The sequence below is a fragment of the Manis pentadactyla genome, chromosome 5 (assembly GCF_030020395.1).
Source record: "Manis pentadactyla isolate mManPen7 chromosome 5, mManPen7.hap1, whole genome shotgun sequence".
NCBI classification, from domain to species: domain Eukaryota; kingdom Metazoa; phylum Chordata; class Mammalia; order Pholidota; family Manidae; genus Manis; species Manis pentadactyla.
The window spans coordinates 146,721,643-146,746,688 of NC_080023.1; the positions used below are offsets into that span (position 1 = coordinate 146,721,643).

General features: G+C 45.9%; 1 protein-coding gene across 2 annotated transcripts in view; it reads left to right on the forward strand.

Moving 5' to 3' along the window:
* RASSF2 (Ras association domain family member 2) overlaps positions 1–20,749 on the forward strand; it is a 34,881-nt gene extending 14,132 nt beyond the window's left edge. For both annotated transcript variants that reach the window (XM_036885092.2, XM_057502759.1), the window contains 10 exons: positions 3,842–3,932; positions 5,951–6,026; positions 8,014–8,165; positions 10,615–10,703; positions 11,729–11,889; positions 12,642–12,743; positions 13,644–13,695; positions 14,184–14,305; positions 15,583–15,680; positions 16,878–20,749. In XM_036885092.2, coding sequence (XP_036740987.1) covers positions 3,874–3,932; positions 5,951–6,026; positions 8,014–8,165; positions 10,615–10,703; positions 11,729–11,889; positions 12,642–12,743; positions 13,644–13,695; positions 14,184–14,305; positions 15,583–15,680; positions 16,878–16,947 — 981 coding nt within the window. In that variant the 5' untranslated portion in view covers positions 3,842–3,873 and the 3' untranslated portion in view covers positions 16,948–20,749. The remainder of the gene's footprint in view (positions 1–3,841; positions 3,933–5,950; positions 6,027–8,013; positions 8,166–10,614; positions 10,704–11,728; positions 11,890–12,641; positions 12,744–13,643; positions 13,696–14,183; positions 14,306–15,582; positions 15,681–16,877) is intronic.
* Positions 20,750–25,046: the final 4,297 nt, after the last annotated feature.

Below are 25,046 nucleotides of genomic sequence, written 5' to 3' on the forward strand. Positions count from 1 at the left end.
ATATTGTTTCAGTGACCTACCCATTTTTTGTCAGGTACCAAGTCATTTTAATAACTGTAGACTTAAATTCTCTAATTGGTATTCTTAGTAGATGTAGGAGGACATGCCATCAAAAGGAAATTGTTTTAAGAGCAGGACAGATTGCTTTCAGATACAAAACAAAATTACCAAATTATAGCTTATGCTGGAGGCAGTGAGCAAAAGAGTGAGTTCTTCTGAAAATCCAGTCACTGAGTTAGAAGATGAGCTGGAGAATTCTAAGGAAAATAAGGAAATGGAGATTATGAGTGAAAATGCTATGAGACTTGAAGGATGGCTGCAGGGGTAGATGGATAGATGGATGGATGGATGGATGGCTGATGGGTAGATGAATGATGGGTGGACAGCTGGATGCCTAGATGGATAGTGCTACAGAGAGGGGAGAGAAGTGCAGAAGAACCATGAATGGAAGGGAGAGAAGCAGTAATCAAAGAAAGAATAGAATACCACTTCTTTGGTTGAAGAAAGACTTGAGTGTTCAGATGAGGTCTGTTGATGGCCAGGCACCACTAACCTGATTTCTACTCTAACCAGGCTGTGGAATTGGCTCTGGCTGAAGTCCTGCGTGACTTCATATGGCAAATCAAAGGCTGCTCTGATTCTCTTCTTTGGGTTCCCACCAAGAGCTTCTGGCTCTGCTCACCACAGCCTCCTTTTCTACCCTGTTCTCCTGGCTTCCTTGTCTCCCATTTCCCCTCCTCTTCAAGGGACTCCTCTCCCTCCGTCCATCCCTGACCTACTGGGCGCATTGGAGCCCCACCCTTGGCCCTGTCCTCCCAGCCCTCTATGCTTTCCTGACCTCCCTCCATTCAGCGAGTCAGGGAGCTCCAGGCTGTCACTGTCCTGTTGCTTGTCATCTGCACCACACAGTTCCATGGGTGTGCCTCACACTCAGCCTGTGCCTCAAGTCAGTGCATGTGAATGTGGCACCACCCCTGTGTCACTGTCCTTGTCAACAGCCCGCCATCATCCTGGACTGCGCATTTAACCCCGCATTGGAAATCGTGCCCTCTTCCAACCCTTTTTATTGATGTAGTGCCACTTTTTCCTCTACCCCTTTAAACTCTTTAGACTTGGTTGCTCTGTCCCCACTGTCCCCTTCCCTGGCCTCTCAGCCAGCCCCCCTGCCTCTGCTCTGTTCCCCAGTCCTTTCTCAAGGTAGGAAGGAGGGAGGGGTAATCTTTCCAAAGTTCAAGTCAGATCACACCCTCTGCACATAACTCCCCTCCTTTTCCTATTGGTGCTATAAAAAATGGTCAAAAACTTGGTGGATTAAAACAACACAAATTTTCTCTCTAACATTCAGGAGGCCAGAAGTCTGAAACCGGTTCACTGCCTCACAACCAAGGTGTCCGCAGGGCTGTGCTCCTCCAGAGGCCCTGGGGGGAAATCCATTGCTTGTCTGCTCTGACTTGTAATGGGGGGTTCCTTGGCACACGGTCCCTTTCTCAATCTTCATCCATACCACAGCGTGTTCAAATTTCGCTTTCTCTGCTGAGATTTCTATAGCAGAAATCTCCCTCTGCCTCTCATAGAAGGACACTTGTGGTTAGATTTAGGGCCCACTCAGATAATCTAGGATAATCTGCCAAGGTAACATCACATCCCCGTTACCATCCAAGGTAACTTTCACAGGTTCCATGGATCCTTTTTCTGCATGTAATTTTATCTTTCATTCTATTGCTATGATATATCACATTTACTGATTTGCAAATTTTGAACCATCCTTGTATCCCAGGGATTAAATCCCATTTAATCATGTTGTATGATCCTTTTAATGTGCAGTTAAATTTGCTTTGCTAGTATTTTGAGAATTTTTGCATCTATATTCATCAGGGAGATTGGTTTATAGTTTTCTTTTACTGACCTTATCTGGCTTTGGTACCAGGGCAACGCTGGACTTCTAAAATGAGTTTGGGAGTGTTCCCTCCTCCCAACTTTTCTGAAAGAGTTTGAGAATGATCGGTACTACTTTTTCTTTAAATGTTTGGTATGATTCAAGGTGAAATCACCTTGTCCTGGGGTTTTTCTTTGTTGGGAGGTTTGTGATTACTGATTCAATCTTACTCATTATTAGTACATTCAGATTGTCTATTTCTTCATGATTCAGTCTTGGTAGGTTGTATGTTTCTAGGGATTTATCTATTTTTTCCAGGCTATCCAATTTGTTAGTAAATAATTGATCATAGTAATCTTTTATGAACCTCTGGGTTTCTCTGGTATCAGTTGTAATATCTCCTCTTTCATTTCCAGTTTTATTTATTTTCATCTTTTCCTTTCTTAGTTTGGCTCAAGGTTTGAAAATTTTGCTTATCTTTTTTTAAAAAAAGCTCTTAGTTTCATTGATCTTTTCTAATTTTTTTTGTCTCTTTCATTTATTTCTGCTCTGATTTTTGTTATTTCCTTCCTTCTGTTAATTTTGGGCTTAGTTTGTTCTTTTTCTAGTTCCTTGAGGTGTAAAATTAGATTATTTATTTGGGATCTTTTTTCTTAGTGTAGGTGGGTATTGCTATAAACTTCCCTCTTAGAACTGCTCTTGCTGTATCCTGTAACTTTTGGTATGTTGTGGTTCCATTTTGTTTGTTTTGAGATATTTTTCATTTCTCCTTTGATACTTGGTGTGATTTCAATCTTCTTGAATTGCTAAGACTTGTTTTGTATATAACTTACTTTGAAGTGCACCAAAAATAAAGTAGATTGTTGAATGGATAAAAGATATATAGATGGAAAGCTATGTGATAAAGTAAAGATAGTAAATGTTAATGTTAGAGTAGCCATGGCTACATGGCTATTCATTGTCTTATTTCTTCAACGTTATGTTTAAAAATTCTCCTAATAAAATGTTTTTTAAAAATTCCAGTAATGCTATTATGCAGAGAGCCAAATTTTCATTCATTTACATGCATATATACATATGCCAGGTGTTCTCAACTGGGGACAGTTTAGCTCCCAGGGGACACTTAATGTTGGGAGACATTTTTGGTTATTATAACTGGAGTGGTGCTGCTGGCTTCTAGTGGGTAGAGGCCAGGCATACTGCTAAACGTTCTCCAGTGAACGGGACAGTCCCCACAACAAAGAATGATCTAGCCCCAAATCTCACTAGTGCTGAGATTGGAAAACTCCAGCACACATATGCATCTGAATATCTGAATACATATATTTATGTACAATGGATATATATTCATTCATATTAATTTATATGCATATTTTACACTTACCTATATTTTAAACAAAATTGGACTCATAGTTTTGTAACTTGCATTTTAATAATGTACTGTCATTTTCCCAGGTAATTAAATTGACTTTCACATGATCACACTTTAATGGCAATTGCAGGTGTATGTGCTGTGATTTGTGGTGTCCAGCTCTGTTTGGGCATTTTTCTGTGGTTGACTGATCTTTAGTAATATCTCAGTAGAACCTGAGCCTTTCCAGTCAAATGAGTCTCTATTTTATGTCATGAAGATATCTTCTGGGAAGACTTCGTCGGTCATCCTTGAAACCAACTTGGGTGTCAGCATTCTCTGTGGCTGGGGCAGTTGTTTTGGGACTATCCACGGACTGTCATCTTTCCTCTAGGTGTTTTTGTCACAAAGGCTTTGGCAAACAGACGCAGCAGCCAGCAGTGTGGCATCTCACTAGCCCGGGTCAGCGCTAGGCTGCCCACGCCGTGGATCTGTGGTGGGAACAGAAAGCCGTGTGCCCCCTGACTCCCCTCCGCCGCCCGGTCCCCTGGCCTGAGTGCTGCTGAGTTCCTAAAGATACAACCTGACATTAGCCTCTGTCTCCTTTCAAACAGGCCTCCCCTTCTCATGAAAAGCAAGAGGAAGAATGGACTACAGTCACCAAACATCCCTAGTCCCATGTGGACAAGATAAATTCATTTCCAAGTAAGAGTTTTTCTATAGTGTGTGTCCCCAGTGGTCAGTCTCATGTGGATGGAAGCCACTGGCAGACGAGCTTCCTGTGTGCATGGAGAGGGGTTGTAGTGTGTGAGGAAGGGCTGGGCACTAGAGTGTGGCCCAGGGAGGGCATCAGCAAGCTTGCTCATATAGAGAAAAACATGTCCCCAGAGCCTGGCCATAGAGAGGGAAGTAAAGGGGACCTTCAAGATAGAGCACCTTTGGGGGTTCGAAGGAGGTGGTGTCCTGGAGGAGGAGTTATCTGTGGCCATTCACCCTCCTGCCTGCAGTGTCCCCCTGGGGAGTCCCAGCTGGTTTGTGTCCCTGTGCTGCTAGAGTTCTGGCTAAAATGGGCCCAGGTGCCTCTTGAACAGAAGGAGACACTTCCATTGCTTTATATGCACTAAAATCTCTTGAACTCAGATTGTATGTCATTGTGACAGGGGCTGGGCCCAGATGGCCTTTTATGAATTATAAGTTTGAGTAAATATTTTTATATCCAGCACCGGGATTTGTTCATACTGGATGCTCTCCATTGTGACTAAATGTTTAATTTGTCTGAGACCAGATTGTTTTAATTTCCTCAGACACGCTTGGCCATACATAGACACAGAGTTGTACAAAATCTTTCTTATCTCTTCATTAAAGGATTTCCCCAGGGACTTCTACTGACCAGTACTTCTGAATCCTAGTTTCAGATCTGTGTGTTTAAAAGCACCAGGTAGCCTTTGTTTTCAGTTATTTGGAGCCACACTTTTTACTAATTCATTCTGGCTTGCATAGAATTACTCCAGTTTATCTAGGTTTAACTTGTCAGGAGCTTCTTAGAAATTCCAGCCAGCTTTGACTTCTGGCATGACCCCAGATCTCTCCATTGAATTTAGAGGGACTGAACTCAGGCCTCCTGCCTGAGAATAGGCAAAAGCATACAGCGGCCCCTCCAAACTTTCCCCCTCCTAGCCCTCACACACTGCCACGCACTTTTAGATAAAACTTGAGCAGACCGCTCTCAGGTTTGGTGAGGGGTCACCCTGAAGTCCTCTCTCTTCCATGTTCATTCAGTAGCGCTGTGCTCCTGGGGCACCATCTGGAAACCAGCATTTAGCAGCTAAGGAGGCCTGATACTAGGCTCCAGAGGGGTGGGATAAGAAATGTTAAGTGAAAAAAAATTTTTTGTTTAATAAACTAAAAGCACTTGGGATGGAATAAAAAGATAAAAGCCCCTAGAGTAGAATGTAACCAAGGCCTAGAAGCCCCTTCATGCCCACTTCCAGTCATGACTCCCCAGAGTGAACCCCTATCCTGAATCCTAACACCCATTCTGAACTTTACATAAGTGGAGTCATACAATGTGTGCTCTTTTGCATCTGGTTTCTCTTACTCAACATAATACCTGTGAGATTCACCCGTGGTGTGGGTAGCTCATTCATATTCTCATTGCTGTGTAAGAGTCCATTGCATGGCTACAGCCCCCTTCATTCATCCATTCCCATCAATGGGAGTTTTTAAACACATGATAAGGTCATATTTATGAAGCATAAGTGAGTGGGGCCCAGACCTGTCCCTTTTAACCTCTCTCTGAAGAGCCCAGAAGTTCCTGAGTCTCATGAAGGCCTGTCACGACCGTCCTGTCCTAACTCACAGCACACATGGGGGAGGAAAGGCTGCGAGAGGCCAGAAGAAGCCTTTCTGTGGGCTTTGGAGTAGGTTTGCCTCTGTCAGTTTCTGACTATGAGGACTGTTTATTCAGCGTGGGTCTGGGGAGTGCTGTGAGAGCCGCGGCCCTCTCAGCAGACAAGGCCTGCCCTGGTGTTCCAGCCTTGCTCCTTATATTCAGTCTGTTCCAGGTGGTGTTGACCCTTGGGGGTGGGACAGAACTCTGCGTGTGTGTCCAAACTCCCAGGCGGGGGTGATGGAATGCCAGGTTAAAGGCGAGAAAAAGGCAATAGCTGCATTCTAAGCAGTTGCAGCTGAAAATGTTACACCTCTTATGTTTTTGCCCTAAGGAATGAACTTCTCCTGCATCTGAAGACCTACAACTTGTACTATGAAGGCCAGAATTTGCAGCTCCGACACCGTGAGGTAAGGAGTCCCCAGGGAAGGCCATGAGACTCCTTCTCTCTGGTGGGCTAGCCCAGCCCAGTCTTTGCCTCCAGGTCTCCAGGTTCTGCAGGTCCCTGCTCCTGTGCCACAGTGAGTGGCCTCTCATTTGGGGTGTTAGGGGAAGTCCTGGAGTTTTTTGGAAGGCAATCCCAGGCTTAGTTTTGTTTTAAAAAGGATGAGCTTTTCTGTTCCAGAATGTTCCCATGGATGTGTGGCCGGGCTAGCTCCAGCCTTAGGGTGGGGTTCCTCCAAGGGAGGCTTCATGAAATGAACCCTTTCAGATGGCTCCCCAGCAGGCTTCTGCTTCTCGGGCAATTCAGGAACCTTACCCAGCCCTTCATGTTCACACATCTGGACCCATGCCCTTGCTGTAGCAACCCAGGCAAGGCACCTAAGTTCCGTGTGGTCACCCTGGCCCTTGCCCACAGCTGCAGCAGTCTCCCCAGGGTGCCTTCCTGGAATGCCCTTTGTCATCTGCCTGTCACTCCCCTGCCCCCATCCTGAATCTAAGCTTACTCATCCTGTATCCATTTCTGTAAAGCCTGTTATCAGTAGATGATGAGTTATATAGGAGCCTGGTAGAGTAATTTATACTCAAGTGTCCTTGACTGATAAGGCATGTGTAGTACTCTTCTAAACACATTTTCAGGTTAAGGCACAGCGAGTTAGTTCATAGAAACAGATATCAGATGGTAGAATTTCAGCTACGTGGGCAGACTGGTTGGGGATAGTATGGATGCAGTGACCTTCTCTGTGTCCCTCAAACCCATCACTTGGCAAAATCCTACTTTGGGTTAAATTCTATTCTACAATCATTTGGTGTAAAGTAATGATGCCAGCCTTGACCAGCTAGAAGGCCATATATGTAGCCTGTGCTTAAATATAAGACTCCAAATGCCCTAAAGTTGTTCCCCCTTCCCTCGCTAAGGATGATCCAGGGGCCCAGGTGAGCTGCTCACTGGACAGGTATCTTCTTCATCCATAGGGCTTTTCCTGAAGATGTGGCCATGGCCCTGGTCCCATGCCTGTGGGCCCTGCCCATAAAACATAGGTTCAGAGGGTTTTTCTGAGACTCAGGAAAGAAGGCCTGACCCTTTGAGGTATTGTCCTCCAATCTACTAATCAGTAGCTGGGCCATTAGCAAGATTTTGGTCCTTAAACATCTTTTCTGGGGTATGTCCTATAGAATAAATTCTCAAAATTCTTGATGATTAAAGGGTTTCATGGTCATAAAGGAGATCCATTTCTTTGGTATAAAACATACAAATGGCCTTAGAAAGGTTCCTCATTTGACTTCTTATCAGTCAGCAACCATTGAGTATAAATTGGAATCCTTGCAGGACTTACTTACCCCTTGGAGAGTTGTAATATAGTACATTGGCTAATTATAGGCTCTGGGAAGTTCTGCTGTTAAGAAATCTGATAGATCGTCTCCCACCTCATGATCACTCAACACCCTTTTTAAGGTAACAGTTGATCTGAGGAGCTAGCACGCAGAAGAATGAACTTGGGGAAATATTACTTTAAATCTCCTTCAGCCAGAGGGTCAGATTGCTAAACATATATTATTGCTAAACACACACCACTTTGCATCTTAGGGGAGAGGAAAGTGACTAATTCAACAACTTGGCTCTTGCTTCTTTTAGTGAGGCTAGTCTTATTTATTATTTTAATATATGTGTTCTCCTTTCTTTAAAGTCATTAGTATAAAACGTTTTTACAGTTTGCACATGTATACTTGCATTTTGAGGTAACTTTTGTGCTGACCTGTGTTAAGAAGGATGCTGAGGTCAGCTTCAGAGCCTCAGGAGTCAGTTACAGTGGGATGTGTCTTGGAGCTGGCATGTGAATACAATGTGGGTGCACCCAGCTGGCACACATCCAGGATGCTGTCAGTTGTCCCCCAGCATGGTACTGGCTTTGTCAGGGCTTTCCGGGCTCACTGTGCTGGCTGCTTTGTGGACAGGAAGAAGATGAGTTCATCGTGGAGGGGCTGCTGAACATCTCCTGGGGGCTGCGCCGGCCCATTCGTCTGCAGATGCAGGATGACAATGAACGCATCCGCCCCCCTCCCTCCTCCTCCTCCTGGCACTCCGGCTGTAACTTGGGGGCTCAGGGGTGAGTGTGGAGAGATGGCATGTGGGGTGGGGATGGCCAGCTGGGTGTGTCTGGGGGGTGCTGTGTGTTCGTGAGCAGGCAAATGCCACATTCTTCCAGCAAGCCTTGGCCTCAGCTCCTGTGCGCTCCCCTCTCCCTCCCACTGCTTGGGCTTGGGATGCAGAGAAGGGGGCAGATGCTGGTGGGATCAGGCCTCTGTGCCTGTCACCACAGTCACTGAGCGAGGGTCAGAGTGGGAGGGTGGCTGCTGAGTCAGAGGGGGAAAGCACCAGGCCCTGGGTAGCAGCGTGTCACCCTCCTGGGGAATCCCGGAGCCTCTCAGGGGCATCGCCAAGGGCCAGCCAGGCCTCGCCTGCAGGCTCCGACAGGACTTCTGATGCCCCAGTGTCCTGCCCACCAGGACCACTTCTCACAGAGTGACCCCACTCTGGAGACATTAGGGCTTGAATCTTCTGTCCAAAGCTCCGTGTCGTTTGGGAACCTGAAAAGGGAAAGGGGTATCAGGCTGTGTCTGAGCCCAGTGAGGTCAGCCAGGCCTCTACTCCCTTCAGGGCTTGCCTGGAGCTGGCGGTGGCATGACCGTTGGTCTGGGAGGCCCCCCGCTCTGGAAGTCCCCACTGGAAGGTCCGTGGAAACCAAGCCTATTCTTCCCCTCCCTCTGCTGCCAAATGGCTGGACCAAGGCATCTAGCGAGGCGCACCTTCTTTACTGTCTTCCTGAAATGTCAGTTTGTGGGGTCAGGTGACTGGCCCTCCTCCATCCTGAAGCCTGCTGACGGTGGCTGCCTCGGGGCCAGGACGGGCTGGAGAGGGCTGACCTCTCAGCCAAAACCGCAGCGATTTTTCTGTTTTAAATGAGAACCAAGCCCTGTCTTTTGGCCACATTGGACATTTTAAACTCCACAGCCAAATCTAAAATCGAGAGAAATCTACAATGTGGCCAAAGCCTGGAGCTGATCTGGTTTCTTTGCAAGCGAATTTGAGGAGGAAAGTCTGTGTCCTTCCCGTCGCATGCTGGGATGCCAGGGCGAGGGTCTTCGGCTTCATCCAACCGCTGGTTTCACTCTGTTTTGCTTTCAATGCTCTCAGGATATTTGGTTTCCAGGACAGCCCCACCCTGACCCCGAGACTAGGTTACATTCCATCCCTACGTGAGATGATTTCTGAAATTCCACTGACAGTGTGGCCTTTGGCTGGGCCTGCTGAGGGCCCTTCACTCTGCACTCTTGTTTCTCTTTCTCTTCCCCGTGGAATGAAGCTGGTCTTGGTTGCAAAATCTTTGAGAGAATTTTCAAGAACGGTAAATAAGGTATCCCAGGTGCCTGCTTTAATAAAGTGAGTGCCTGAACTGCTATGTAAGAAGGATGCTGAGATCTTACTACACTGATGAACAGTGCCTGCAATGGGGTGTGTGAGGGGGGACTTGATAATATGGGTGAATGTTGAAACCACAATGTTGCTCATATGAAACCTTCATAAGATTGTTTATCAATGATACCTTAATTAAAAAAAAAAAAGGATGCTGAAAACAGTTTCTGCTTTGACAAGAAAGAGGTCTCTGGACAAAGGGGTGGGCAAGGGGCTGCTGTGGGTTCCAAATGTTCACCATTCGTAAGAGGCTCTGACCATTTCCTTTCTGAGGCTTGGAAGTCCACGAGTTATACTGTGATAGGGGTTTTTTCTTTTCTGATTTTCAGTTTTAATTGTCTGCCTTTAATATTTATCATTCCTGGGCCATGAGTCCCATTTCCACTGGGACCCAAGGAGCCCACACTCTGCTCACCATGGGAAGGTCCTGACTGGTTACATGATTCTGCTTTCTGGCCAGATCCTCTGTTGGTTTTGGATATGTTTCTCCAAACTATTTTCATTGTGTTTTCTGGTTTTGAGGAGTTATTTGCCAGTTATCACAGCAACACCAGTTCCCCACTCAGGCTGCTTGCCTGTGGCCCTTTTCTCCAGCACACTGTCATCAGTGCCCCTCCAAAGCTGCCCAGAATTGACCTGCCATTCCTTTCAGATGCCAGAGCAATTTCTGAGTTACTCCTCCAAAAGAATTGGATCTGAACTGGAATCCTGTCCTGAGAAATAAATTACTAGGGTTGTCCAAACAAGCTATAGAACCCATATGTGCTTAGAAACTCAGTGCAGGCAACACACAGAGTTTTGTTCTTTTTGTTCTTCGTCCTGAGCTTGATGAGTTGAGTGCTTCTCTTGCTGCGGATGCCAGAAATGAGCATCTTCTCCCTCCAGACCTCCCCCTCCTCACCCAGTGCTCAGCGCAGGAGCTGGGCCAGCCTCACAGGGCACTCAGCACAGCCCACCTGCCTCCTTCGTCACCTGATGTGAGCTGGTCCGCAGCCCGGGACAGGCAAAGCACACCCCTTGCAGGAGTGGGGGCATCTCCCCACAGGGGCTGAGCTAGTCTCCCTGTTGTTCATCTCCCCCAGCACCATCCTGAAGCCCCTCACCATGCCCGACATTCAGATCTCAGAGGTGGATGCCCCGGCCGAGAGTGACCAGATGGCGAGCCCCACAGGTACGTGCGTGGTGGGAGGCAACATGTCTGAGCCAACTGTGTGAAGACTGATGTAACAGATACTGTAAACTGTTGTTTCTTTGAATAAATAAAGCCCACATAGTTCCAAAGGTACTAAAGGTACTCGAAAGAATTTAGGTTACTAAGATTCTAAAGGTACTAAAAAGAAAGAATTAAAAGTTCCCATCTCAGCTATTCACCATGACGATTCCGGTTGCTTCTAGAAGGCATTCTTCCTGAAATATTTTACGCAAATCCAAGAATGATACCAATGTACCCTTATGGTTGATGTCCTTTCTTTCCTTCCCTCTTTATATAAGTGGTAGCATTTTGCGCATCCCTTTTCCTATAGTTTGTCTTGAGGATTGTTCATGCAAATCCATAATGAACTTGTGCCTTTTTGCAGCTGTGCAATAGTCCATTATATAGCAAAATGATCATTTAATCGCTACCTCTTGATAGACATTTAAGTCATTTCCAGTCTTTTGCTATAATAGACAAGTCAGTGGCCTTGTACACATGTCCTTTCACACATTTGTCAGTATCTATAGGATTCTTTCAAGTGGAATTTCTGGATCTGAAGCTATGGGCAGTGGTAATTTATAAATAATGTCAGTTTGCAATATATTGCCGGTCCTTATAGCCTGCCTGTCCTGTGTCAGGTACTGTTTTATGTGCTTTACATGCATAAACTCATTTAAACCCTCACAACAATCCCATGATGTGGGTGCTCTTATTTATAGATGAGGAAAATGAGGCACAGAGAGGCTAGGGATATATGGCAGTGATGGAGCTGGGATTTGAACCTGGGATCCTGGTTCTGAAGTCTGTGCTCTGAACCTTTCATTGTATTGCTACTCTGTAAATTATGCATTATGCTTTCCCCCAGCAGGAAGTACTGTTTTTAATAAAATATATTTTGGGGGATTTAGAGGGTACTATAGCATGAGCCACAAAGGGGTACCGTGTGCAAATGGCCACATCCCAGTTCCAGGCAGACAGTTCATGCCTCCTTTCCCACTTAGACTCCAGGGGCCTGAAGCCCTTGCAGGAAGACACCCCGCAGCTGATGCGCACACGTAGTGATGTGGGGGTGCGTCGCCGTGGCAATGTGAGGACACCCAGCGACCAGCGGCGAATCAGACGCCACCGCTTTTCCATCAATGGCCATTTCTACAACCACAAGGTAGAGGGGACAGAGTGTCAGGGGGCAGGGAGCAGCCCCACAGGGGCAAAGCGCCTTCTTGGGCAGCTGCCACCTCAGGGCCACACACACCTGAGAAGCCAAGTGTTAGCTGTTCTGTCTTTGTCGTGGGTGGACCGCTGGCTCTGTGAGAGAGGAGGGACCCCAGATCAGGAGCCCCCTAGGGTGGTCGATGAGATGGCCCAGCAAACACCCCTCCTCAGACCCCCGCCCCTGGCAAATCCACATTGCCCTCTTGCTGCCTCCCAGCTCTGTGCAGTTGACTTTCTGTGAGCCAAGTGCTACCCCTGAGGCAGAGCTGCGACTCAGCTCAGTGGCTGTCAGCGTCCCACCTGCCCCACGCAATGCTAGCTGACCGGCCTTTCCTCCTGCTGCCTGGTTCGAATCCAGCCCCAGAGCAAGTGCGCCCATAGCAGAGCACTCAGAGGCCTTGTGTTGAAGTTGCAGTGTTTTATTTGGCAAGCAGGCTTCTTACCTGGTCCTAGTCCTCCCAGCCCTGCTGCTGGGTGAGTCCTGCCTGCTTCTCAGGGCAGAGGGTGGCATAGCTCCTGAGGCAGGCAAAGCCCAGGGCTGCACTGACATCAAAGCCTGACGCCAGGTGTCAGGTGTCCTGAGGGCATACAGGTTGAGTGCCACTGTCCCTGAGCCCTCTACCCCAGGTAACGGGCTGACACAGGGGTTTAGTGCCCATCCTTGTCTCCACACCAACCCTGAGCTGGGCCCTCTGTTGACAGACGTCTGTGTTCACACCGGCTTACGGCTCAGTCACCAACGTCCGGATCAACAGCACCATGACCACCCCGCAGGTCCTGAAGCTGCTGCTCAACAAGTTTAAGGCAAGTTCCCTCTGCTGCTGGTTGGCCCAAGATGGGTGGCACCTGGGCCTCGGGGGCTGTGGAGTGTGTGTGGGGAAGGGGCACTGGGCGGAGGGCTTGGGCTCTTTAGACCCCATGACATCAGCATCATCTGGGAGCTCTTAGCAAAGCAGGTTGTCAGGCTCCATCCCTGAATCAGATCTGGTGAGTCAGAATCTCAGAGGTGAGGCTTATAGGGGGTTCTGGTGCCAATGAATGCTGAGAAGTGCTAGCTCTCAGGTGCTTTATGGACTGCTAGAAGGCCCCCAGACCTGAGGACTGGCTTGGGGCACCATGTATAGACTGACGTCTGGAAGACAGATGGAGAACCTACTTTGAAAAATGAGCCTTTAATAGATGCATAAATGTGTAATGCATGAATGTTTTAAAAGTCCTGTTACTCTGTTTTCCATAAGCCCCTTATAAGAAAATCCCCTGCTTTTGGAGATCAGGTATTCTGGTTTTTAATGGAAGCCAGTGGGGTCTAGTGGTCAAGGGCACAGACTCGGGTTCAAATCCTCACCCGTCACCTGCAGCTTGAATGCACGGGGCAAGTTACTTAAGCTCCCAGTGCATCTGCTTCCTTGTCTATAAAATGTGGGTAATGGGACCCTGTTGCAGGGCTGTTGTAGTAGATGAGTTGAAATGTGAAGTGTGTAGAGCCATGCTTGGCCTGGTGCAATAAACGTTAGCTCTTACTGTCTGTTATTGACAAACTCACTCGCCTGCCCCATCTCATCACTTCTGAGAGTTGTAGATAAATAGCCCCCTCCCCAAATAGCCTAAAATCTATTTAGCTTTGCAGTGTTGAAGAAGGAATGGGCTCAGAGTTAGGATGTGTAAATACATGCTTTCAGCAAGTATCTTTTGCTTCTGATTCAGATTGAGAATTCAGCGGACGAGTTTGCTTTGTATGTGGTCCATACTAGTGGTGGTAAGTCTGAAGAACACAGTGTACTTTAAGTTATTAACTTAATTCAAAATAGCAAGTTAAAAAAAAAAAACCTCTGCCTCATTCACTTGTTGTTTGGGCTTTGGAACCCTCCAGATGTTGTTTGCCTCCAAGGCTGGTGGGCCTACGGATGAGTCCACTGGGGAAGGCCACTTATGGTCAGTAACCAAACACTAAAACTTAACTGCGTATTAAAAAAGGAGCTGGATTTTCTCAAGAGACAGATAAAACCACTCCCTTCAATGTAGCATCTTCCAGTGGGTATGAGGCACGGTAGTATTGTTAGGAAGAGGGGAGAGGGAGCAGTTGCTTTGAATAAGAATTCTTCACTTATAAATCAGTCTCCTGACTTGTATGGCCGCATCTCCTAAGGTGCCTGGTCCATTTGGGCCCCAGGGTTGACTACTATGTATGGGTGAGGAAGGCCTTGGGCCAAACTCAGGGCCGCTCTTGGCTGTGTGTGGTTCCAGAGAAACAGAAGCTGAAGAACACGGATTACCCGCTGATTGCCCGAATCCTCCAGGGCCCATGTGAGCAGGTCTCCAAAGTGTTCCTTATGGAGAAGGACCAGGTGGAGGAAGTCACTTATGATGTGAGTCCCCTTTTGGTCAGATGGTGTACCCTGGGTGGGTGGAGGTGGGGAGCGGGGGAGTGGATTTGATTAGGTTACCTGCAACTGGGATACAGCTTGACTTTTTGGCCAAGGACCATGCCCTGTTATGTTGCCATTCCCCAGTATTAGGTTTTCTTGAAGCAGTAATGGCTAAGAGGCTGGGAGAATGAACCCAGAGGCTAGGTTGAAAGTATATGCCCTATGGGAGTTACTGGAGGAATGCTCAGGCACAAAGTGATTTCCATAGGAGGAATTTAGGCCTTGAGCCTTTCTGGGGTACTGTAAGAAGGGTGAGAAGTTTCTGCAAACCCTCTCTTAGCAACTTCAAGAAGTCAGCAATGACTTTTTCTTATCTTATATATTAGTCAGCTTTTGCTATAGTAACAAACATTGTAAGTCTAAGTTGCTTACAATAGCAAACAGTTACTTTCTTGCTCAGGATCCTACAGGCTGTTAGCTACAGCTCTGTTCTAGGCTATGGGTTGAGTTCAGGTATACATTGCATATCTCATTCAGAGACCCAGGCTCAAGGGACAGTGAGGGGGCTACTTGACATATGCTTCTTATGGCAGGTGGCTGGAGTGCAAGAAACCAGGCCAAACCATGTAAGCTCATTAGAAGCCTCCACTCATATGTTATGTATTTCATGTCCACACACATTCCGTTGACCAAAAGCAAGTCACAGCCAAGTCCAACATTAATATGGTGGAGAAAGACACTTCTCCCATGGAGGAGAGTTGTCAGAGGAGGAGGGTGTGGATTCTAGTACGGGAGGGGAAGTGGTTGTTTAATTTCGGCTCACCTGGGATCTCCCCACCCCAGTCCTACCCTCTCAGGAACAAGTTCACATTTGGATGCCTCTTTGAGACTTGAGACCCAAATCATCATTCTGAGCCAGGGTTCTTTAAATTCTCTTAAGGGAGGACAGAGAGGTGCATTGAATATCACGGGTCCAAGTCTTCCACTGAATCAAGAGAAAGTGCTTTTCACATTTGCCATCCCCTCATCATGAACTGTTCACATGAGATGACAAATGAGAAATTATGACATATGTGTCATGTGTATGAAGCAGTCTTCATTGCAGACTCTATACCAGCCTAAAGGAGAATGAGGCTTGGCTCCTGCCTTTAAGGAAACCCTGGATTGGTACAGAAAGAAAGTTTTTCCCATCCATGACAAGGACACCAGAGGGGACAGGAATGATGCCAGGAGGGGGCAGGCAGGCACGCATCTCAGGCTTCCCTCTTCCTCCCCAGGTGGCCCAGTATATAAAGTTCGAGATGCCTGTCCTTAAAAGCTTCATTCAGAAGCTCCAAGAAGAAGAAGACCGGGAAGTGAAGAAGTTGATGCGCAAGTAAGCATGGCTCCTGGGGGTGCAGACGGGGCTCGCTGGGCCTCAGTGACAGCGCTCCCCATTCAGGTGCCTTGCAGGGGCCGTGCTGAGCCTCTACATGGGCCTAGGCCTTCCGGGCCTTCAGGGGGCTTCCCATTCATGACTCTGGATCTCAGATGGGAATGCAAAACTGAAGTGTGTTTCTGTCTTTGCTTCTCATGTCAGCTTCTCGTTTTGATGTGGGACATAAAACTGTTCTGGAGATTTCAGGAAGGTTGTTTTAATAGAAGTCAGAGCAACCTACCTCTAAACGCCTTTCCTTGTATGCTTCCACCCTTTTTAACATTTCTCTCCTAAAAATTGGTTTGGGTTGAAAAGTCCAGCAGTTTTTCTCTGGGGATGATTTTACAATTTTCTGGCCATGTTTAGTCATAAAGGAGATGACGTTTCACGGATATAGCAGAACAATTGATTGATATTTGCCACAGGAGAATACAACCAATGTCATAGTTGCTATATCAATGATAGTAGATTGTGCAATAGCGGTTAACAGTTACTGAATGACTCACCCTGTGCCAGACTTTAAAAATAGCTCTTGCTGTGCATTGCAAAGCCCTGAACATGAGGAATGTTCCCTTTAGCCACCAGCAGACCCACTGGAGTATCTGCTCTGCCATAGTTCAGGGAGGGGATGGGGATATTGTACTCACCAACAAGCCATGGACCTCCACTCCTGGTCATTGCTAAGGCCTCTTCTGCAAAATGCAGGTACTGATATCAAGTTGAACCATGTGACATGGCCGTTTTTGTACCCTCTCCCACCCTCTGCCAAATGGTCAAATAATGGCAGTTTCATATGGTCCGGCCTCAGTGAGGATTACAGGCCTCTATAATTACTGTGCATGTGCAGTACCACCACGGTGCTTGGGCAGAGCAAGCACTCACTTCATGGAGCCCTCATTGGTATAGCTATTTCCACCTCTGATCCGTCTTTTGCCAGACTTTCTAACTGTAGTAAAATAATCTTGTTTGACCTTGTCTCTTAGTCCTTCTCATCCTGCTGTGGAAATGAATAGAACGATAAAGTGGCTGAAGAGCAGGCCCATGACAGTAGCAAAGGGACAAGACTGGCAGCGCACACGGAGACCGAGTGGTGGGGCGGGATGGCCAGGAAGCGTGTGTTCCTTGCTGCTCCACCACAGCTGTTTCTGTCCCCAGGTACACCGTGCTCCGGCTGATGATTCGGCAGAGGCTGGAGGAGATAGCTGAGACCCCAGCAACAATCTGAGCCACAAGAAGGGGATCCAGACACCACAGGGGCTGCTGTTGATATAAGATGCACAGGAAGCTGGGTGCATTCCTTCCATGGATATGTTTAAATGCAAATTTCTCCAAGCCACCATTGGCTGCCCCGAGCAGGATGAAGAAGCCAGCAGGCAACTCCCCATCCTCAAGTCCCTGCACTGTTTTCTTTATTCACAAAGACTTCTGATTTTTGTTATACAGAAGACCCAAAATATGAGTGTGTGTGTGTGAGCGTGTGTGTGAGCGTGTGTGCACAGAGCATATAACCACGTGCCTACCTGGTATTTTCACATGCAGTTAAATTCCCAGCAATCAGCACATGTGCCATGAGGCTGGCAGATGTGCTGCTCATGGCCAGGAAAGTCAGGGCAGTCACCGATCTGAGGAGCTTTATGCTTAAGAAAAGATTTATCCCCTCAAGTTCCGAGGAGCAGCCACACATATCTGCCCCTCTTTAGAAGGGTAAGGCTCCCCATCTGGGATATTTATATGGGAGTAGAGATTCTCCCTGTGTGTCTACAAGGATGGGAGAATGTGAGAGATCCTTGGAGAGTAGCAAAATGATAACCATGCTCTTGGGGTAGGCCCAGTGGAAAGAGATCCATCCTGGGGTAGATGCAATAAGCCCACAAGTTTTTACACTGGAAACTCTGATTGTTTTAAATAACAAAGATATATGTGAGGGTCTGTGTAGGGTCTGCCTCCTTCCCCACTTCCATGGCCACCTCAAGGGGACAGAAAGGGAAGCTGATGTTTCAGCCCAGCAAGCTGCAGACCCCACCTCTTTGGTGCCTCCTTGAGTTGAAGGAAGGGTCTCATGAAATATGTCTCACTGGTTTGTACCTGGCACTGACCAGCTAGCATAGCCAGGGCTTGGCCTTGTTCTGAGATGGAGGCTAGGGAGTTTCCCTCTGGGGAAATGTAGAGGCTCCTTGCACAAATGGCAGGGGTCTGTGATACCAGCCCATTTTCACATCCTCAAGGGGGTCTTCCTGCACATAGCTGAGGCTATGTGTTTGGAGTCAAGGCTTTATTTTTTCAGCCACTGGATTGTTGCCCATTGTCTTGGCCTCGTGCATGGTGATGGATTCCAAGAACGAGGTCTTGTTCTGCTACTGACTGAGCATGGGGTTCTGGGAAGCCTTTGGGCTGCCCTGTGAAGGTGCACAGGGAGGATGGAGCTTCTGTCTCAGCCACATGAGCAATCTTTAGAGCAGACCCCAGTGGGGAAAAAGGGCAGGGACAGTTTGTCCCCTGTGGTCCCTGTTGGGAAGACCGTGAGGCAGCTGGGCACCGGAGTGACTGATGCAGTTTGCAGAGGGAGAGACGAATGCTTGGAGCAGGAAGCCTGACTGTGGACATGAACCAAGCCAGGCCAGGAGCTCCAAACAGGAGATGTCTGAGCCTTGTTGGGGTAGGGACACCCCCATCCTGTACCTCCTCCCCAAGGAAGGTTTGGAGCACTGCACACTTGTGGAAAGGACAGCCACTAATGTATGCAGTGCCGTAAGGAAGGCAGACCTCTGCAGAAGAACTGGGCCCACCCTGGGGCCCCTCCTGCCCCCTGCCCACATGGTGGTTTCCACAGCTTCTTTAGATGGCTCACAGCTGTGGTTTCATTGTTGACTTTCAAAAAGATGGCAGGCTGCCAGCTGGCATCATGCCTGGGGTCTCCTAGCAAGCCGGCCTCTGCGGGGACAGCGCTGCCAGCCCTGCAGGGCATGGACTGAAAATCCAGAGGGCCTTTTTTTCAACCATGTACCTTGGCAGGCTTCTGCAAAATGCACAGAGAAAACTGGGGGTTGGGGGAGACGTTATCTTTGTTATGGATGGGAAAGAGCAGTTCTTTGAATGCAAACTTGCTTCCTGAGTTTTGCATTTGAGAAAATGACTTGGGAAACTTCTCTTCCAATTATATTTATTTTGAATGTTCAAAGCCTTTGTTGGCTCTGATAATTCTCCTTGGGGGTCCACAAAGCAAGTTACTAACCACTATTATTGGACAGCTTTTTCTGTTTTTTCAAATTTCTCTTTAATTTGCACTAGCACTCTGATAGTGTTAAATATGGAAATGTTGCAAAAGATCAGGTTTGCCAGATCACTTCCTAAGAAAGTGATGCTAAGGTAGACTTGACTTTTTAGAGATGAGGTGTTGGTGTGGAAGTGAGGGGAAAATCCCATCTTACAAATACATTCTACTTAATGCAGGCCACACTTTTCCACTTTGGCTCACCCCAGTTAGAGATCATTTCTCACATCCTAATAACACAATCATGAATTTTGGAAAGGTTCTTTGAGACGGCAATGGCTGAAACAGAGACACTGCCAAGGTGTGGAGCCGGATTTTCTCACTGGTATCACATGGCCTTGCAGCTTTGAACCCCTCCACCGATTTGTGTGGGTTTATGTAACTGTGTGCAATGAACCTGAAATCGTGTGAGGAACAAAAGGCCAATTTATAGGTTTTTCCTGACTTGTGAAAAGCAATAGAGCCACATCTGGCTTTCTTGTTCCAGGGGCTTATGTTACAAGGGGATCAAATGAAGGAAAAGCTGGAGTCCATGTGGCTGGGAGGGACGCCTGTTCTCCCAGGTGATGGTGGAACGAAGCACAAGGGCACATGCTCGATCACCTGAGTAGGAGGGTGATAGTTAAGTAGGGGAGGGGTCCCTTGGGGTGGGGCTGAAAAGCACAAGCAACCGGCAGACCTGTGCGGGCTCACCTGTGTCTGCTGGTGAGGAGTGTGCACACTGGTCTCTGGGCTGCGTGGATTTTGGAGGTTGAAGGGAGAGGATCTCGGATTAGCCACCCACCCACATGAAAAATGCTGAGGCCTGAAGTTGAGGTTTTGGCCTGAGATTTCAAGGAGAAATATTTTCACCCTTCCCTCCTCTCTACCAAAAAGAAAACAATAGTTTCTCTTTGAGATCTCCAGATAAAGACATTTTATCATCAGTATAGATAGGACTTTGGCATATAATGACAAAAAGAAAAAAAAATCTGTTCTCAGATGCAAAAATGGCTTGGCAAGCAAGAATCCTTTTGTGGAGCTGAGTGGTTATTTCAGAGAGGAGAGTTAGAAAGAAAAGGGCAAGAAGCCTTTAAGAGAATTTCTCCTTAAAGAAAAAAAAATGATTTGAAATCTCCATAGCATGGAGAACATGGTGCCATATCTCCAAGAGAGAAATTTCTATATAACAAGTGAATTGCAGTGTCTCCGTGACCAAACCATGATGTGGGGGCTCCTGGGATCTCCCCAGGCTTCCTTAATGCAGGAGCACACATTTTGGAGTCTTGCTTGAGTAAGATGAGATGAGAAATGATTTTCTAGAGAGGCAGAAATAGAAACAAATGTGGCACCCCTTCTTTAGGTAGAATTAAAAGTGTTTTTACCCTGTCATGGGGGGTTACAGTGTCCTTGTGTTTTCACCAAGCACAAGACACAAACAAACTGAAGGGAAAGCATCAGTTTACCCTTGGAGCCTTCCCGGCAGATTGCAGGCCTGGTTCCCAGGTGGATGGTTTCTGGTGTGTTACCGCTAGTGTTTCTTAAGGGTTTCCCCACTTGTTTTAGCTTTGTGAAGTATTCTTTTCCTAATCATGACTTGCCTTTCCGCAATGGTACATGACCTGGTTCAATGTTTGGTTCTAAAGTTAGAAACGGATGCATCGAGATATCTTAACCTAATTTGACAAGGCCTCAGTAGGGAGCCATACATTTCTGTAACATTTTGATGTTTTAATGCACCTGACTTAGATCTTGTTGAAATAAAGCACTTTTCAAAGAGAAGGCCCCCGTGCTTGGATCTGTGTGTGTCTGCTGGATGGCGAGCTCGTGTTGTGGGACGGATGGGGATAGGAATGTGAGGGTACATCAAGGAGATAAGGTGATGTTCTTCCATCAGAGTTTATGGTTTGAATAAGATGAGACTTGCTGTAATCTTCTACATAGGAAGTGAAATGAGGTTTCCCCTATGAGTCTTGAGTTCAGGCCCTGGTGCAGCCAGGAGCTGTGGTGGAAAGAGCTGGGAACTACCATTCAGTGAGGCCGGATCTTTGTCCTGACTCTATGCCTGGCTCTTGTTACGAGCCTGGGACCAATTCGTTGAACCTTTTTTTAGAACTTGGTTTTCTCATCTGTAAAATAGCCAAGCCATCCTGTGGAAGTGTGGGGACCTGGTCTGCCTGAGTTGGAGGCAGCCCCCAGGGATCACCAAATGTAAGACCTCAGACTAGCATCTAAGTTCCACCCTATAGTGCAGTGAAAATTTGATGGTTAATTTTGTGTCAACTTGTGTCAGTTCAGATATTTGGTCAAAGTCTAGTTGTTGTAAAATAGTTTTTAGATTATCATTTACCTCAGTAGACTTTGATTAAAGCAGATTACCTTCCATAGTGGGTGGGCCTTATCCAATCAATTGAAGGCCTTAAGAGAAAAATACTGCCTCTTCTGAGGGAAAGAGAATTCTTTGGACTTGAGCTGAGACACTGGCTCTTCCTGGGTCTCTAGATTGCCAGCCAACCTTGCAGGTTTTGGACTTGTCAGACCCCACAATTGCATAAGCTAATTCCATAAAATAAATCTCTCTATATACACATCCAATTGGTCCTGTTTTTCTGGACCTAACACAGAGGAGTTATTCTACACAGAGGGGTTCTGTGGTTGGTTCATAACGTTTGAATATCTGACTGATGATTGTCTTCCTAGGATCATAAATCGTGACATAGTTTTTTAGAGAGACAAAGGTAACAACCAAGACAAGAGTTTTGACAATGCCCCCAAATGGTACTTATCTTTTTCTTAAAAGATAAAAATTTGGATGAATCACTGTTCCCTTTAAGTGTTGTTTTGACTTTTTGTATTTAGAGTTTTCACTCCAAGCAATTGCCTTTTAGCTGCTGAATTAACTAAGCTGGGTGAAATAGACGGGCAGACAATTAACGCTTCCAAGGCAGTGAGGTTTTTGTAGTGTCCAGCATGTAGGCGACAGAGACAGAAGATAAATGGTCTGTTTAGGGGACTGCTAAGACCCCAAATCAGGCAGTAAGCATTACAGAAGTTAAAGTGCCTAAAATCACTCAACAAATAGTTAATAGCCTTTTGCCAAAGGAGCCGGCAGCTCTTGGCTTGCTTTATGGAAACATATTTTATGAAATAATTTGGTATTGTCTATTTTAGAGAATGAAGGTATTACTAAATGGAGTTGCTGTGAACATAAGACTTTACTGTGAAGTTTTGGATACATTTAAATAGGTTTTGCTGAGATGCTTAGATGCAAACAAGCCTACTGAAAATTGAACTTGGGTAAAGTTGACATTACTCTTTTCATTTTAAAACCATGTGAAATGGAAATGAATATCTATGATTTAAGTATATATGTTATAGAAGCATGTAAGTTAACTTTATCTAAGTAGTAAGTATATACTTTATAAGTACACAGGTTAATTACAGAAGTGTTCACACTCAGGGCGCATTGGTAAGGACTCTATAGGTTTGGGTCTCCTACAAAATCCTCCACTGAGAGAAACCCGGGCTCCCAAGAGGGTGGCTGGTGCCAGAGTTTGCAACAGAAGGAACAGGACAATGGAGGTCTGTCTTGCTAATGGAAAGTAATTATATCTCAGAGATAGCTGGGGTATAATTTTGGGAACAAACTGCTGATGAGAACTCCTACACATAGCCAGTATGGAATGTCGGGGGCTATAAAAACCTTGAACCCAAAACGAATCCCAAGGAAAGATTCTAAAGGTAAGAGAAATATTTTTTTTTTTAAATAATTATTTTTTATTGAAGGGTAGTTGACGCACAGTATTACATTACATTAGTTTCAAGTGTACAACACAGTGGTAGAACATTTATATACATAATTCTAGGTTCCAGCTATCACCCTACCAAGCTGTTACAGTATCTTGACTATATTCCTTATGCTATACATTACATCCCGGTTACTTATTTATTTTACAATTGGAAGTCTGTCCTTTTTTTTTTTTTTTTTGTGAGGGCATCTCTCATATTTATTGATCAAATGGTTGTTAACGACAATAAAATTCTGTATAGGGGAGTCAATGCTCAATGCACAATCATTAATCCACCCCAAGCCTAATTTTCGTCAGTCTCCAATCTTCTGAGGCATAACAAACAAGTTCCTACATGTAGAACAAATTCTTACACAGTGAATAAGTTACATGGTGAACATTAGAAGGGCAGTCATCACAGAAACTTTCTGTTTTGCTCATGCATTATGAACTATAAACAGTCAGTTCAAATATGAATACTCATTTGGTTTTTATACTTGATTTATATGTGGATACCACATTTCTCTCTTTATTATTATCATTTTTAATAAAATGCTGAAGTGGTAGGTAGATACAAGATAAAGGTAGAAATCATAGTTTAGTGTTGTAAGAGAGCAAACGTAGATGATCAGGTGTGTGCCTGTAGACTGTGCTAATCCAAGCTAGACAAGGGCAATAAAACATCCACGTATGCAGAGGATTTCTCTCAGAATAGGGGGGGTGAGGTTCTAAGCCTCACCTCTGTTGATCCCCAATTTCTCACCTGATGGCCCCCCTGCGACTGTGCCTGTCTTAGGTTGTTCCTCCCTTGAGGAATCTTACCCGTCTCTGGCTAACCAGTCATCTTCCGGGGCCATACAGGGAAATGTGAAGTTGGTAAGTGAGAGGGAAGCCTTATTGTTTGAAAAGGTTAGCTTTTTACTTCTTTGCATATTTATGCCCTGTGGCTTCTATGCCCAGCATTTGTCTTGAGGTATCTTTACCACTTGGAGGAGTTATGATACTCGGTAAATTTGATATGAGGCACGAATTCCATTTAAGGGTTGTAATTAGGAAGGAAGAAGAAAAGCTATAGAAGTAGCAGACGGAAGAAAACATGGGAAGATTGATTATTTCTTTGACATATCTTCTTGTAGAGTAACTTCAGCATATATAGGTTTTAAGCTACTACTTAAATTGCGCACACACATTAACATAATAGGAGTATAGTTACATAACCAAAGCATATCTGTAATTACCAGCCATCTCCAGTGAAACCAAGAAAACCATTAAGGCACCCTAGGCATTTGTGAAAACTTATCTATGATATGGTGGATATTGTCCAACTGAACTTGAACAGTCTGAGAGAAATCAGACAAATTAAAACAACCCATTCCTGGGGACTGTTCACATGCCATATGTTCTCTTAACAGTAAATAGTCTGTAGTTGTAAGACCTTGGAGCGCTACAATTTGCACCTCTCCAAATTCTTGGTTGAGTTCCAACAGTATAGATCCAGTCAAATTTGTTGTTCCACTGTATGCACAGGCCAGCTTAGATATCTCCTTCCTCATTCCCATGGCAAGTCCAGGAACTGGTGGGATGAGTGCATCCACAGCTGTAGCAGTGCGTGGATCTTTGTTGGGGTTTTTTGATGATCATCTTCTGGCATGAGTCTTCCAGAGAGTGCAGATGTTGGAAGTTCTTTTTCATATCGTATCTTAGTTCATTTTTGGGGTAGCCCAATTAGGCTTTGATCCTCTGTATAAACACAAACAGACCCTTTGCCTACACTTTTATATGCCCTTTATACCCTTGTGTAGAACTCGTTGGAGGTTACCACACAGGAACTGCCCTTTTTTTTTTTTTTTTTCTTTGTTTTTGGTATCACTAATCTACACTTACATGACGAATATTATGCTTACTAGGCTCTCCCCTATACCAGGTCTCCCCTATAAACCCCTTTACAGTCATTGTCCATCAGCATAGCAAAATGTTGTAGAATCACTACTTGCCTTCTCTGTGTTGTACAGCCCTCCCTTTTCTCCTACCCACCCTTGCATGTTAATCTTAATACCCCCCTACTTCTCCCCCCCTTATCCCTCCCTACCCACCCATCCTCCCCAGTCCCTTTCCCTTTGGTACCTGTTAGTCCATTCTTGAGTTCTGTGATTCTGCTGCTGTTTTGTTCCTTCAGTTTTTCCTTTGTTCTTATATTCCACAGATAAGTGAAATCATTTGGTATTTCTCTTTCTCCGCTTGGCTTGTTTCACTGAGCATAATACCCTCCAGCTCCATCCATGTTGC